Source organism: Phyllostomus hastatus, unplaced genomic scaffold, assembly GCF_019186645.2.
Source record: "Phyllostomus hastatus isolate PE091 unplaced genomic scaffold, TTU_PhHast_1.1 phas_contig_5, whole genome shotgun sequence".
NCBI classification, from domain to species: domain Eukaryota; kingdom Metazoa; phylum Chordata; class Mammalia; order Chiroptera; family Phyllostomidae; genus Phyllostomus; species Phyllostomus hastatus.
Window position 1 is genome coordinate 2787586 of NW_025333897.1, and position 14907 is coordinate 2802492.

At 51.4% G+C, this 14907-nt stretch overlaps 1 protein-coding gene across 10 annotated transcripts in view; it reads right to left on the reverse strand.

The window, feature by feature from the left end:
- Positions 1-14907, reverse strand: part of SIPA1L3 (signal induced proliferation associated 1 like 3) — a 243923-nt gene that overhangs the window by 74642 nt on the left and 154374 nt on the right. For all 10 annotated transcript variants that reach the window (XM_045846575.1, XM_045846581.1, XM_045846573.1 and 7 more), the window contains 4 exons: positions 9343-9531; positions 8472-8646; positions 6068-6171; positions 3374-3531 (listed from right to left, as the gene is read on the reverse strand). In XM_045846575.1, coding sequence (XP_045702531.1) covers positions 3374-3531; positions 6068-6171; positions 8472-8646; positions 9343-9531 — 626 coding nt within the window. The remainder of the gene's footprint in view (positions 1-3373; positions 3532-6067; positions 6172-8471; positions 8647-9342; positions 9532-14907) is intronic.

The window sequence follows — 14907 nt, forward strand, 5'->3', positions numbered from 1 at the left end:
TTCTCCCATCTCCCTTGGACCTTGTCAAGCTGAGGGGGTGAGGTAATGACTCCCTGCTTCCTCTGGTCCCTGGACGCCTCACTTTCCTGTACATGTTCCTTTGACCGAGCCACACTGGTAGCAGTCAGTCCCTTCAGTTAAAACCCTGAGGGGGACATCTGTTTCTTGCTGGGTCCCTGTTTCAGGTGCTGGCCAAGAGTGACAACCAGACTGAAATCTGCAAGGATCACTGCAGCTGCCCCACGAAGCGAGGACTGGAAGGGACCACAGGCTGCGCAGACTGCAGAGGGATCTCCTGCCTGATGCCTGCGACCAGGCAGACCCCCCGCTCCGCACCTCCACCCTGGGCCTGGTCACATGACTGAGGTAGGGTCCACCCAGCGACCCTGCTCCACGTCCAGGAGGGCCACGTGGGCAGGCTGCACTACACCCTGGGCTTAGCTGATGCCCCAGCGCCAGCACAGGTGCTCAACAGGGATTAAAGTAATTTAAAGATTTAAATTTAAAGTAAATTAAGGATTTAATCTTAGATGGACAAAGAAGAAACAGATTTCTACCAATGTACAGTGTGTGTAGGTTTGACAGCAAAAGGCATTCCCTAGTGGAGAGGTTCTTCAGAGGCCACATGGATTTTTCTTCTGTGGGAAACCTGGTAGGCATGTCCTTGTCCCCAGGCAGAAGGACAGAGGAGATGACATCACCAGTTCAATAGCACTCTGATTAATGGTACACTCAGACTGTGCTTTACAGATGTGAACAGCTTTGCAACTTTTTCATTCAGTACTTAGGTGCTTACAGTGACAGATTTTGGCTTTTCCCATGGTCCTGGCTCATGATTTTAAGAATCATGAAACTACGCTGCTGAAAGCTTCTGGACAATCAGAACAGCCAGACCCTCACTTCCCCAGCAGGAGGAAAACTGGGTTTCCGCAGCCTGCAGGCTGCAGGGATGCTGGTATGCCATGTGGAAGCAGCACACTTGGAATGGGAAGGAACAGCAACCCAGGGCACAACCAGGAGATGGTGTGACCACCACGTCACCTCCTCACTGTAGTTCATTAAGTATTTCTAGAGTATTCATGGTTGTCCAACAACTATTTTCTCAGTGTCCACAGTGTCTGGGCCAGGCATCTATCTAGCCAGCAAAAATGTCTCTTGAGACCCAACTGTACGGCAAGCACTGTGTCACAGTAGACACGTGAGGGTGAATACAGCATGGGGTTGCCTTCCAGGGAGGCAAGAGCCACATCAGTAAGTCATTTCTCCAGTGTGATGAGCACTGTGATGGAATGTGTTCAGGAACACAGTGGGGACAAGGTAAGGTCTGTCCAGAGAGGAGCTGCCTGAGGGGAAAGAGGTAAAAAGAAGGGAGAGGATGCAACTTTAGTTGCATCTCTAACATTTTCTTTCTTTAAAAATAAAGAAAAGAGAAGAGAGCTGAAGCAAACATGGCAAAATGTTAACATCTGTTAAATCTGGTGGTAGACACATGGGCATCTGTTACATTATTTTCTGTACTTCCTGGGAGTGGGGGGTAGGACGAGGAGAAAGGTCCACCCAACCCAGCTCAGCCCCCGCCTCTGATGTGCGGTGAGAGGGCCGCTTCCTCCTCCTAGTGTGTGTGCACACCCATGCACAGCACAACTCCATCTTCCCTCACCAGAGCTACCTTTCAGCTGCTGAGGAACAGGGGACACCACCTGAGTGACCTCAAGTCACAAAGTGTACGCACTTGCTGCTGCTGCTGAATGCCCTGAGAAATAGGTGAGGGGTGGCGGGGGTGGGGAGGGGGCTCAGGCCTGGGCCTGTGCTGCACGGAGGCCCTGCAGCACATCCAGCACGGTGGTCCTTGTCAGCAAGTGCTGCACACCAGTGCCCCACTTCTCTCTCTCACACTCCTGGCTGAGAGGCAACTGGTAGACTCTGGCAATTCCACCAAGGATGCCAGTGTGCCCACGCATGGGTCCCCTGACCCGGTCACTCTATTTCAGGAATTTATCCAGCTATAAGCTTAGACACATGTGCAATTAGAGTAAAGAGGTTATTCACTGCAGGATGGACTGTAATAGCAAGTGACAGCAAACAACCCCATGACCCTTGACAGGGGTGGTGGAAGAGTCTCAGGCATCCACATGACGGCATGTTACGGAGCTCTTTGCATGCTCGTTTGGAAAGATCTCGAGGACTACTGAGGGAGAAGTCCAAGATGTGGGCTGTGTGTGATATGCTACCGTTTGCATTAAAAAGGTGGAGAAGGAATACTTGTACTTGCCTATATGTGCACAGAATATTAAAATGCATAATAAACTGGTACCAGGAGGTGCCTCTGTGAGGGCCACTGGGTTGTTTGGGGTTAGAGGTGGGAGACTTGGATCTTTCTTTACTTTTTAATTTTACCCTTTGTATTTTTTGAATTTTAAACTGTTATCAAAAGACACAAAAGTAGCACTTCCTAGCTCACTCCCCAGCACCTGCAGGATTGTTCCAGGGCCAAGTGCTGACCTCCACCTGGGCCTGAGCTACGGACTGGCCCGCTTTCAAGAGCCACAGATCTATCCTCACCCCACAGCCCGACAGCTTTCCACCTGGCCTTGGGGGACGGGGTGACAACTGGTGTGCTTGGGGAAGACATGGAGTGGGTTTGAGGCCTCTGTCGGTTGTTGATCTTTGAACTAAAACGCTCAGGCAGTACCTCCTGAGGGGCCCCTGCCTGCCCTGCCTTGATTCCTCCATCTTCTTATTTCCCCTTGGGACATTACTCCTGTGCGTCTTTCAGTCCACACACCTGTTGCCCAGGTATGGCCGGTGGTTTTCCTCTTGGATGGACACCTGACCCCCAGACATGTGAATTGGACTCAATTCTAGAGCTTCTCTTCCTGGGAAAGGCAAGCTCTTCTTTTGCTGGATTTGCAAATGGTAGGATGCTATGCTCAGAGCTGCCAGCAAATAAAGCAATGTGCAGGCAAGAGGAGCAGATCCAAGCAGGCCTGAACGCGTCATTCCTGAGAGCCAGGATACAGAATTGCCTTTTTATCTTAAGTCAGATCGAGGTGGGTTTTCTGTCACTTGCAACCAAAAGATTCCTGGAAAATACATATCCCTAATGGCTTCTTATCAAACCCGGGGTGCCACGCCCCTCTGTGGTTGAGAATCATTTTCTTGGGAGGTGTGGGAGTGTGTGGACGAGCTCTCCCACTGAAGCACAGACGCAGAACACAGGAGGCGGCCCGCCTGAGCCGGCCGTCCGCGCCCTGCCTCTCCCCGCATGCCGCCTGGGTGCCGGAAACAGCCTTTTGGATTTCCCGTGTGTGCAGGGCGTGGAGCGGGGTGGTCCCCTGCATGGCTCCCTGGAGCCACACGTGGAGGTGCGTACCTGTAGCAGACATTGTCAGTGCAGGGGTTGTGAGCTCGGACAATGATGAAGACGTGCTGAAAATGTGAGCGGATGTTCTTGGGGGTGAAAGGCAGTGCCCCCGGCTCCTGGAAGATGATCGTCACGATGTCGTTTCCTATGTGCCTCTTCCGTAGCAGCTGGAAAATGGGACACGGAGTGGGAGAGGAAGCGACATAGGTCAGCTTGGCTCAAGGGTCCTGCCTGGACCATCACAGCAGTCTCCTCACTGTCTTCCTGGTCCCACCCACCCCACAGTCTGAGGGAGCTGTGGACACCTGGGTCATCACACCTCTCCCTGCTCAGAGACTCCTTACTCAGCGTACAGGACAAAGTTCCCACACGGCCCAGGGACCTGCACACGATCTGCCCCCGTCACCTGACATCTGTATCCACACTCCCCCGGCTCACTCTGCTCCAGCCACACTGGCCTCTTGCTGCTCCTCAAACACACCAGAAAGATTTCCTCCCCAAGGCCTCTGCACTGGCCATTCCCTCTGCCTGGAACCTTCTTCCTGCAGACCCCACGTGCCTCCCTCCCTCCCTTCCTCCTCCAGGTCTCGGCCAGACGTCATCCTCCTGAGCAGGATTTGCCGACCGCATTATCCAAGATCTCTCCCCACCAACAGCCCCATCTCTTCTGTCCCCGTTCTTTAATGTTTATCAACACTTATCTAACAGCGGCCTTTCCCTCTCCCTTTTCTTTCTCATTTGTCTCCCCTCGAATCATGTGAACAGGGGTTCTGTTGGTTTTGTTTGCTGCCCACTTCTCAGTGCCTGAAACAAAGTAGGTGCTCAAGAAACACCTGCTGGAGGGCAGCAAGGGCTGGTGGTCTTCAACTTGTTCAAGGCCAAGCTCACGGGTGACGGCTGTGGCAGACTGGAGACAGTGCACAGGGCTGATCCAAGGCCGCTGTCCCTTCCCTGAGCTGAGAAGACCGGGGCAGCTGCGGCTTCATGTTGGCCTTTGGGAGCCCTGTACTCTCTCCCCTGCTTGTCAGTCCGAGGAAGACTGTTACCTTTGCAGGAGATGATGTATTCATGTATTACCTATTTGCTGAATCACACTGCTCTTACTTACACCAGTTTAACCCTCACGTTGCGGCTAGGAATCCACAGACTAGAGCTGCACGCAGTTAGTTCTGTGGGAGGTGGCCCACAGTGCGAAGTCCAGACACCGAGCAGCATGACTCACATTAGTCTTTGTTATACTGTTCGTTCTTTATGTGTGTTTTAAACTGAATTAAATGAAACTGCTAGATAAAGTACCCATTTATTATGGCTGGCATTTTACACTCATCTTAAAGTTATAATCGCACTTACTCTTCACAACAATCTTATGTGGCAGAACTCATCCTACTCCTTTTCCCTGATGAGAAAGCTCAGGCTCACAAGCAGTCACATGACTTATCCTACATTACAGTCATGGAGGGAAAGACACTGAATTCGAATCCACTTCTGCTTGATTCCAAAACCCAAGCTCTTCCCTACCACACCTTCCAAATACCCAGGAGTAGGTACAGCTTCTTCTGCCCCTCTTGCCAGGCCCTGCCTCGTGCTCTGGTTTCACACAAGAAGGGACCTTTGCCAATGACCCTGAGACATGGGTGCTACCATTCCATCCATTTTTACTGAGGACGAACCTGAGGCTCAGAGAGGTCAGAACATACTGCTGGGAAGTGGCAAAGAAAGACCTCAAACTTAGGTCTAACTCCGAGGCCAGTGCTGTCATTGCATGCCATCAGGTTAACCTTATGAAATCACTCACTCACAGGTGATCATTTTTGGCCTATGACATCTACAATGTCACCTGTACCAACTGAAAACAAATACCCCTCCCAAACCGTTGAAAATCTGTGGGGTTTCTGTTCACTAGAAACCAGGAAGATGTGCTCCCGGACCGAGCCTGCATGGCGCGTGTAGGAGAGCAGCCCCCTAGCAGCAGGCATTCGCTGTTGTTGCCCACCCGGTACCTCACCTCTTCCTTCTTCTGGCAGCCACAGGCCAACCGCTTTGGGAAAGCACCTCCCTGACCCCACTCACTCTCTCTATGGGTGGGCACATGCTTCAGGCTTGGCCAGTCAGCCCAGTCCATCCCCACCCCAGGCCCAGGGACTGGCAAGCGAATGGTCCAATGAAATTCAGCTCTGAAACCTTTCTGGGACACATGGAAGGCACAGCTCTATTTGCCACTACTTGGGAAGACCTATACATAAGGCCACTATGAAGAAAGCTAGAGGTGAAGAATGAAAAGGATTCCTAACATTGTTCAAGCACCTGGATCCAGTCATACCTAAAGCTAGAGTCTTCCAGCACTTGAGAAATGTATAATGTAGCATAATCCCATTTTACGCAAGTTTGGTTTGCATTTCTGTCACTTGAAGTTGAAATAACATTCATGAAGGATTCAATTTTCCCCCCACGGGATCCCCGGGGACTCAAGAGACCACTAAGAAGAGCTGGGGGTAGTCAGAGGCCAGCAGGGTGGCCAACAAACAGCTAACATCAAGTAACACCTGACCCAGGTGAGGCGACCACGGTGCAGAGGGTCCAAGGCCAAAGGCCTCCAGTTGCTGCACAAGGCAGTACCCACTAAGCCTGGGGAGAGAGTGCCTTGGGGCTCAGCCACGCATTAGCTGGAAATCACATGGGGCCCCCACCCTGGGCCCTACTGACCTGCTGCCTGTTGTTGGGGGTGTAAGGGAGCAGGGTGGAGACGTGGAACATGATCTCGTAGTCCTGGTAGGTGGTGTAGAGGGAGTGGGTTCCCGTGGAGTCCGCTGGAACAGAAACACCAGTGAGCGCCATGTTTCCCAAACCTCTAGGCCTCTGCCATCTCCCACATACCATCTGCGTCAGTTTTGAACTTGGTGTTTTCACTTAACTCCACTCCTTAAAATTAAATACATTTAGATAAAAAGGAAACCTTATATCATACACCAACCAGACTGGCAGCATTGCAGAAGTCTGATAGTCCAAGGGTTGGTGAGGATGTGGAGCAACTGGAACTGTTTATATGGCTGGTCAGGTATGTAAATTGGTACAACCGCATGGGAACATTTTTTAGCAATATCTATTGAACCTGAACATAGGCTTCATGGGTGACCCAGTACCTCCTCTTGTAGGACCATAATCTAGATGATTCCACACACGTGCCCTGGGATACAGGTACAAGTATCTCCCGATGTCAGTCACAAGAATGGATTGACAAACCAATGTATTCATACTGTGACAAAATACATGGCCACGAGAAGGGATGAGCCCTGGCCACCCACAGGGCTGAATCCCAGGGATGTAATGATGAGTGAAAGATGCCCATCACAACGGGGCTCAGACTGTGTGACTGCACCCACATTACATTCGGAAGCAGATAAAGCGTATTATGTAGGCGTGCACGTAAGGCAGCAAAACTGTGAGGGGGAAAAAGTGAAAATCGACGGGGTCAGGATATTGGCTGCCTCTAACATGAGGGGACTATGACCAGGGAGAAAGAAGCACAACTGATAACTGGCTCCATGTTTCAGCAGGGGAAACCGGGGCACGGGGGGCGTGCCCAAGGTCACCTGCAACGACGGACAGCAGGTGATGTTTATTTGAGAACCAGTTCTCTGTAAGGCACTGCACCAGGCCTCAGGTCCCCAGAATGAGCCACTGAAGGCGGGAGGCGGCCAGGGTACGGCTGTCACTCAGTGGAGGATGCTGAGCCTTGGGAGCAGGCATCTGTCTGAGAAGGGGGATAATGAGTCCCCTGTTCCTTTTCCCGAGTGCACTGCCCCTTCAGTGGTCCACTGACAGAACCACAGTGCCCCCATCAGCACACGGCAGGGGACACACTCCCTTGGAGCTCTGGGAGGCCGGACAGGTCTGGTGCCCAGCGCAAAGTGAAGGCGCAGTACGCTGGGTTCAACACAGTTGCTTCTGAGGTAAATGTAGTTATTATCGTCACTTTATAGATGAGGAAACTGAGGCAGAGAAAGGCAAAGCAGAGACCACAAAACCAGCAACTGGCACAAAAAGATGCTATTCCTCATGCCGCCTCCTTCAATGGAAGAGGCGAAGGTGATGCTAATGACAGCCACAGGCACCTACTCAACTCCTGATTCAGCCCTTGAAGCTTGGTCTTCTTATCCAGGCCTCTGTTTTCCAGACGAGGAAACTGAGGCTTGGTAAGGCAAGGCACAGAGTGAGTGAGCAAGCCAGGGTCCCATCTTGGGGTTTTCTGACTCAGCCTGAGCCACTAACCCAAGGTCCACAGCCCACCCCCAAGGTCAACGGGTAGTCCTCTCATGGCTCTCCAGGAGCCATGCCAGCTCACAGTATCACCCTCCACTGCTAACCCCGAACTACTTGTCATGAATCACTGCAATCCCATACATCACACACTAAATTACTTGTGTATGTGTACGTGTGGGGGATGCTCTAACATATACATTGTACCTACCATGCACCTTAAGCAACAGGCCACCAATGACATATTAATGAATCATTTTCCAGTTATATACACCTTCTCCCCGGAGGGGCAACCACTATCCTGAACATAGTATCCATCATTGCCTTGTTTTTCAGAGTTTTATTATGTAATAACAAACCTCCAAACACTGTATTGAGTGTGGTCTTAAAATAATTGTTCTGTAAAAGGCATCATTCAGTGCCCACTCTTCTGAGAACCACTGGCCACACTCTTACAGCCAATGTGTGTGGCCCCAGTCTGTCGTCATGGCCACAGAGCACGCTGCTGAGCGAATGTGTCACAGCTCTGTCTGCACACACTGGGCTCTGGCCGGGGTCTGCGGCTGTGAGTATGCAGGACACATCCCAACACACGCTTGCTGAGCGCTCAGAGGCCATGTCTAGCACTGTATTTGCTGAGACACACAGAGTCAGTGAATCTTCAGACGGAACCAGAATGTGTTCTGCCCCTTTCCAAAGAGACTGCCCTACCTGCACTCCCACCAGTGGGGACCCAGAGCTCCCACTGCCCACTGGGCCTTTGGGCTGTCACCTGTCAGGTGGGCAGGTGGGTGTGTGGGGTGGCCTGCCTCATCTGTTATCTAGCTGGCCTCCCCACCAGGCCACTCACTCTTGACATCCAGCTGGGCGGCGTACTTGGTGAAGCCCCTCAGGCAGACCTTCTCGCCAAGCAGGGAGAGGAACTCTTCGAAGGCGGGGCCGGCCTCCTCGTTGTTGTACATCTCCTCCTCCGAGCTCTGGCCTGCCCTGCAGTAGAGGATGCCCACTTTGTGTTTCCGGGAGAGCTGCAGGGGCGAGAGTGGCTTTATGGAGGCAGGCCAGGAAGAGATGTCAGAGGGAACAGAACAAAGGGGGCTTTCTCAGGCACTGAGCCCAGAAAGCTGCTGGAGCCACACAGGAATTTAGCACCACAGCCAGAGGAAGGAAAGAGGCATGGGGTCATGTCCCAGTTGTCCCTCTCCCTCCTTCCTATTCCAGAGAGGCATGGCAGGGTGTCCATGCCTCCTATTCTTAATCTCTCTACAGATTCTCCTGGTCACTGGTGACTGGACCATGGGCAGATGCCTGACCTAAGTGTGGGCCGGGTTGAGGTTCTCCCAGGCTGAGAATCAGTGAGATGGTCTCTGCAAGAGGCTGTAATTCTTACAGCCACTCTGGGAGCTGAAGGAGGGCCAGAGAGGCAGAGGGACCAGTGTACAGAGGGAGGAAGGGAACACGAGCATGCATGTGTGCACACATGCGTGCATGCAAACACACACTTCTCATCCCTAGACTGGTTTCCTCCTGAGACCCAGTCACATTCCAGCTCTTGGCATCCTCAGAATTTGATACCAGATTTCTCTTTTTACTGACATTAGCTTAAGTTGGTTTCTGTTTTTTTGGGGGGGGTGGGGGGTGGGGAAAGTGACGAAGACAGAAAGAGGTAACAGGAGCCGGGCACTGGCTGTGCCCCGGTAGCTCCCACCCTGGCCCCAGCTCACCCCTTGCTCGTCGAGCTTCAGCAGCTGCTCCGTCACCTTGGGAGTGTTGAGCGCCAGCCGCAGGCAGTGGATGTTAAGTTCAGGGATGACATATTCCAGGGCATCCTTCAGGGGCAGGCCCCGCCCGGTCCCATGCTTCATGGCTGTGGGTGTGGCGTCCTCCAGGATGGAGCCCCGAAGGGTGATGAGCTGCTCGAGGGGGAGAAAGGGTCCCCCTTTAGGAGGCTCTCGGGAACCAGGAAAGGATTAGAACATATGAGGGTGTCCTGTTCTCAAAGCGACATGTGTGATGGTTAGTAGCTTGGGCTCTATGGCCAGGAAGCCCTGGGTCTGGACCAGGACTTGAACTTGCTGCTTCTTGGCTGTGTAATCTTGACCAAGTGACTTCCTACCTCTGAGTCTCGAGTGTGAAATGGGTACAGTGATACTATCATAACCCCAAAGGGGTGTTGGGAGGACCAAATGAGACAGTGCATGGACATAACGTCATCTGTTTTGACAAGTACTGACTGAGCACTCCCAAGTGCCAGCTTCATTGTGCCTGTCATTGGTCATTGTGCCTGTTCTAGGCACAGTGACCAAAACACAGACTCTTGCCTCATGGAGCTGACATTCCAGTGGGAAGATGGATTATGTCGGGGAGTAGGAAGCATAATGAATAAAATAGGCTCCATGAGGTAGGCATTCAAATGAACCCTCTCATTGTCATTTTTACAATATTTTATGTAAACATATTGCTACAAGCTCTTACGTAAAACACCTGCCTGGCCCGGATGTCAGTACCAGCTTGGGTCTTGAACTGTGGAACTCATTTTCAACCTGTTTTCTCAATAAAATCATGACCAGTGGTTCTGAATCATTTGGTCTGTGGTGAGACCCAGGCATGTATGTTTATATGTAGTATGCATACATACACCTACATGTACACTGAAACACACACATTTATACTGTAACTCAGGTGGTTCTGCTATATGGCAGGGCTTTAGTCAAGACAGGCATGACCATCTCATTCCCCTTCCCCAAAGGCTGCTTTCCAGGTTTTCCCTGAAGCTGGCCACAAGACGAGTTCCAGGCAAGGGGACGTGAAAGGGTGCTCATCAAGGGGAGGAGTCCGGGGGCAGAGTCACCCCTGGTAAGAGGCAAGCCCCTCACATCTGCCTGTTTCTTTTTGCTAAGGACGTCGCTATGAGAAGATGCTTAGAACTATGGCAGCAATCTTGTGATCACCAGGAAAGAGACAATAACAACAAAAACACCACAGACGAGTCAATCCCTGCAGCCAATTTCCTCCAGAATTCTTGTTGGATAATTAACCCATTTGTTTTAGCAATGGCTAGTCAGGTTTTCCGTTACTTTGTAGACAGTAATTGCTAACTGGTACACTTAATAATAAGTCACATTTATGAAGGTTTAGTTCACTGCACTGTATTCCAGGTATGACAGTAGTTATCTAGTTACATGTATAGGTCTGTTTAAGAAAGATTTTATTATCTTCATTTTACAAATAAGAAAAGTGGGAACTCCCAGAGATTTTAGGCATCTTATCTGAGGTCACCACAGCTAAGTGGCTGAACCAGGATTTCAACCCAGGCCTGACTTCTCCAAAGCTCATGACTTTTTCCTTTTGAAATTTTTTTGACTGTGAAGTATAATCTGCAACACATATACACAGAGCTGAAGAAATTATCACAGAGTGAACACCTAGGTAATCACCACCCAGATAAAAACCACAGCATTCTCAGCTCCTAGAAGCCATTCTGGGCCCCATCCCTCCCTACTCAAGGCAACCTTATCTTGACGACTTATCCTTCTGCCGAAACTCACCACTGCCTGGTTTTGAGCTTCTGATAGTTTGGATTCTTTTGTATCTGGCTTCTGTCTCGGAATGCTATAGATAAGAAATTCAACCATGTTGCTGCAAGAGGCTGACATTTTTACCACAATGGATATAATTCACTCTACTTGTTGCTGAGCACAGACACTGCCCTCCAGTGTTTGACAACTGTGAATGGTGCTGTTAGGAACATCCACAGAAGCATCTCTCAATGCATATGAACATATTTTCTTTTGGGTTTATACCTTGGAGAGAAGTTGCTGCACTACCAGCCATGTTAGTATTCAATTACATGGTACTGCAAACAGTTTTCAGTGGTTGTACTAATTTCTACCCGCACACCCTGTCTGAGAGCTCCTGTGGCTTTGCACCCTCACTAACACTAGCTCAGGCTTCTATCCACAACGTAATGCTGGCCAGCAGGAGATGCCATGCCTGGGGCGAGGCACAGAAGCTCCAGAACCACACCAAGATGGCGCAGCAGTACAAGGAAAAAATCCTCCTGCGAGGAATTGTTATGAGCACCCAAAATACGTACACTTGGGGCAGTGGTTTAAAGACTAAGGAGGATTAGTGCTAACTGGAAAGACATGCTCACCTTAAGTCAACAGACACAGGAGGTGGCAAAAATAATGTGCCATGACATCGCCCTAAACATACATCCACCCTTGTGAAACAGGACCTGGGCTGCAGGCGTGTGTGGAAGGAATGGAATGACCTCACGTTTGGGAGTTCCCAGTTCTGGTCTCAGTAGCTAATAAACAAACGAAGCTCTCTTATCATAAGCAGGGTAGTCTTAAAATAGATCATGAAAAGCAATGATGTCTTGTGCTCTGCCCTGCCAATCTGGGCAGCCCTGGGACTGGGAGTTTCAATCAATGCACCAACAGGATCAATGTGTTTGTTGCCTGCCGATACTGCACCACAGCGCCCTCTGCTGGGGCCAAGGGACAGGGTGGGCCAGAAATAATTCAACCACATGGGTGGCCTACAGTCACATTTTGGCTCTGATGACTTGACCAAAAGTCATTACTTGAAAATCTCCCTGAGCTTCCCTTCTTTGCTTGGGACAATAAACAGGGCACTGCCAGGGTGCAATGAGTGGCCACTGCTACTCTCCAGCTGGTCCTGTCCACTGTCATGTCCTACCTGGACTGTGACAGCAGTCTCCTCCAGGCTGCCCTCCTTCCACCCTGCAGCTGCCCGCCTAGTCCTTCCTTCCTGCAGCAGCGGAGTCAGATCATGTCTCTGTTCTGCATGGACCCTGCTAACAACTTCCCATCTCTCAGAATAAAATCTACATTCTCAGCTGTGCCTGCGTTTCACTGAGGGTAACTAGTCAGGTGAGCCATGAAACGGCCTCAGGGCCAGGTAAGCAAGGAGGTTCCTTTTTACACAGATGCATCTCCACCATCATCCCTGCCTTTAAGAACTTTCCCTGGGCCCTGACCAGGTGGCTCAGGTGGCTGGAGCACTGTCTTGTGCACCAAAAGGTTGTGGATTTGATTCCTGGACAGGGCACATACCTAGGTAGTGGGTTTGATCCCTGGCTGGGGCACATATGGGAGGCAGCCAACCAGTGCTTCTCTCTCTCTCTCTCTCTCTCTCTCTCTCTCTCTCTCTCTCAAATCAATAAACATGTCATTCAGGTGATGATTAAAACAACAACAACAACAACAATACCCAAACTTTTCCTGGCAGGTCACTTGGGAGTCAGTCTACCTGGGTCTAAACCCTGGCTCTATGTCCTCCCCAGCTGTGGGTGCTGGGGCCTGTCTCCTCACCTGTAAAACAGGGATGCCAGTGCTGCCTGCAAGGGCCACCAGGGCTCAGCAAGATAACAACCCACGTGCAGTGCTGAGCACAGTTCCTGACAGACAGTGGGCATGCAATGCATGTTAACCACTATTACATACATGTACACATGTCAAATGTTCTTTGTACAAAGCTACATATGTAGTTAAGACTTAAAAACTATGCTTTGGAGATCCACACACATGCAGTCCGAGGTAGCGACTGAACGTAAAGGGGGCCCACCCAGTACACTACCACACTGAATGAGGTTCTTCCTTTTCTACTTTGCGCACTTAGGTGCTGTTCAAATTCTTAACAGTGAGTGACTGTTGCTTTTAAATAAATAAAAAACCCCACAAAAATCCAAACCTTTAACCCTAACAAAACTAAGATCTGTCAAAAACTCATGTGTGGGGGACTCAATGGAATCCAGCTGTCCTGGGGGGCCAGGCAGTCCCTGACTGATTGGGGCCCCCTGTGTCACGGGACTGACAGAGCCAGCGAAGGGGCTGAGGACAGGGCAGCCCTGGCCTGGGTTTGTCCTGTCCAGGCTTGGGGGCGAGGATCCAGGGTCTGACATTTAGGTGTGTGCTGCCAACGGCCAGCTCCAAGTCTGTCCCTGCCCTGGCGGGGAAGCTCAGTGCTGCCAACAGTCACATCCCATCTGCCAGGAGATGCAGGCCTGCTCGCCTGCCTGCTTGGTGACCGGTGGTGGCCATATGGGGCGGACCAGCTGGCTGGGCCCCTCGCTCTGGCCCCCATGCCTTGCTTTACAAGAGCCTGATATGTGTTTGTGAAGAGGAGACCAGAACTCTGTCCATGAACTCAACCCTTGCTTCCCAGCGTGGCCCTCTGACCTCAACAGCAGTGTTACCTTAACACCCACCACTCAGAGGTGCCTCAAAGTAAAGCCCTCTGCTCAAGGTCACACGGCTACTGAGTGGCAGAGCCAGGCCAAACCCAGGACTGTCTGTTCTGAGTCAGAATTCAAACTTGCCCTGACAGTCAATGTGGTGAGCAGTTAAGAGGATGGGCTCAGGACCCAGGCTGCCCGGGGCCATGTCCAGCTCTGCCACAGGGGGACCCTGGCAAGTGATTCTCCCCCTGGGCTTCAGCGGCCTCATCTGTAAAATGAAGATCATACTGGGACCCACATCTGGGAATGGTTGAGAGGGTCTGGAGGGTTAGTGCATATAAAAAACTTAGGACAGTGCCTGATGGGAACACGGGCTAAAGGGGTGAGCTACTGTTGTTGTTGTTGTCATCATCATCACTGTTGTTGTTGCTTTGGGGCTGTGCAGTCATCTGCTCTGTTTCCACGACGGACAAGGCCTTGGGAAGGGGCCAGGCAATCCTTGCTGGTCACTGCCTCTCCCTCCAACTGCAGATAATGAGGTCCTTAGGCCTAAGTGCCCAGCACTGAGGACCTGGGCCCAGGACTGACTGTGTGTGGCCTGCATGTGTGAGGACGGAGAAAGGGCTGCTTGTGGTGGTGAACCTCACAGTGGGCCGAACTTCACACGGCTGACTGGAATGTGTGACAAGGGGGCAGCGGGCTGAGATCGCTCCCTATGGCTAACTTCACTGGCTCGCCCCAAGTGCAGGCCCACGATCTCACTGGGCCCACACCAGTCCCGTGAAACTGGAATTCCCAAGAGGGGAAAAGGCTGCCAGAGAAGCTACATACTCCAGGTTTCACAACTGCTGAATGGCCCAACCAGCACTCATACCAAGCCTCCCTCATACTTCTTTTCCTTGCTTTACCTTCCACCTGTCTCACGTGCCACACTAATTTCCCAAGGTATCTCTTGTCTGCCTCCCCAACAGGCACGCAGCCCACCCGCATTTCTGCTGCCTCACTCAGCACTGCCTGTCCCTCAGCACCCAGCACAGGGCTGGGAGAGGGTGGTGTGGAGTGAATCTCTATCGGGTGGCTA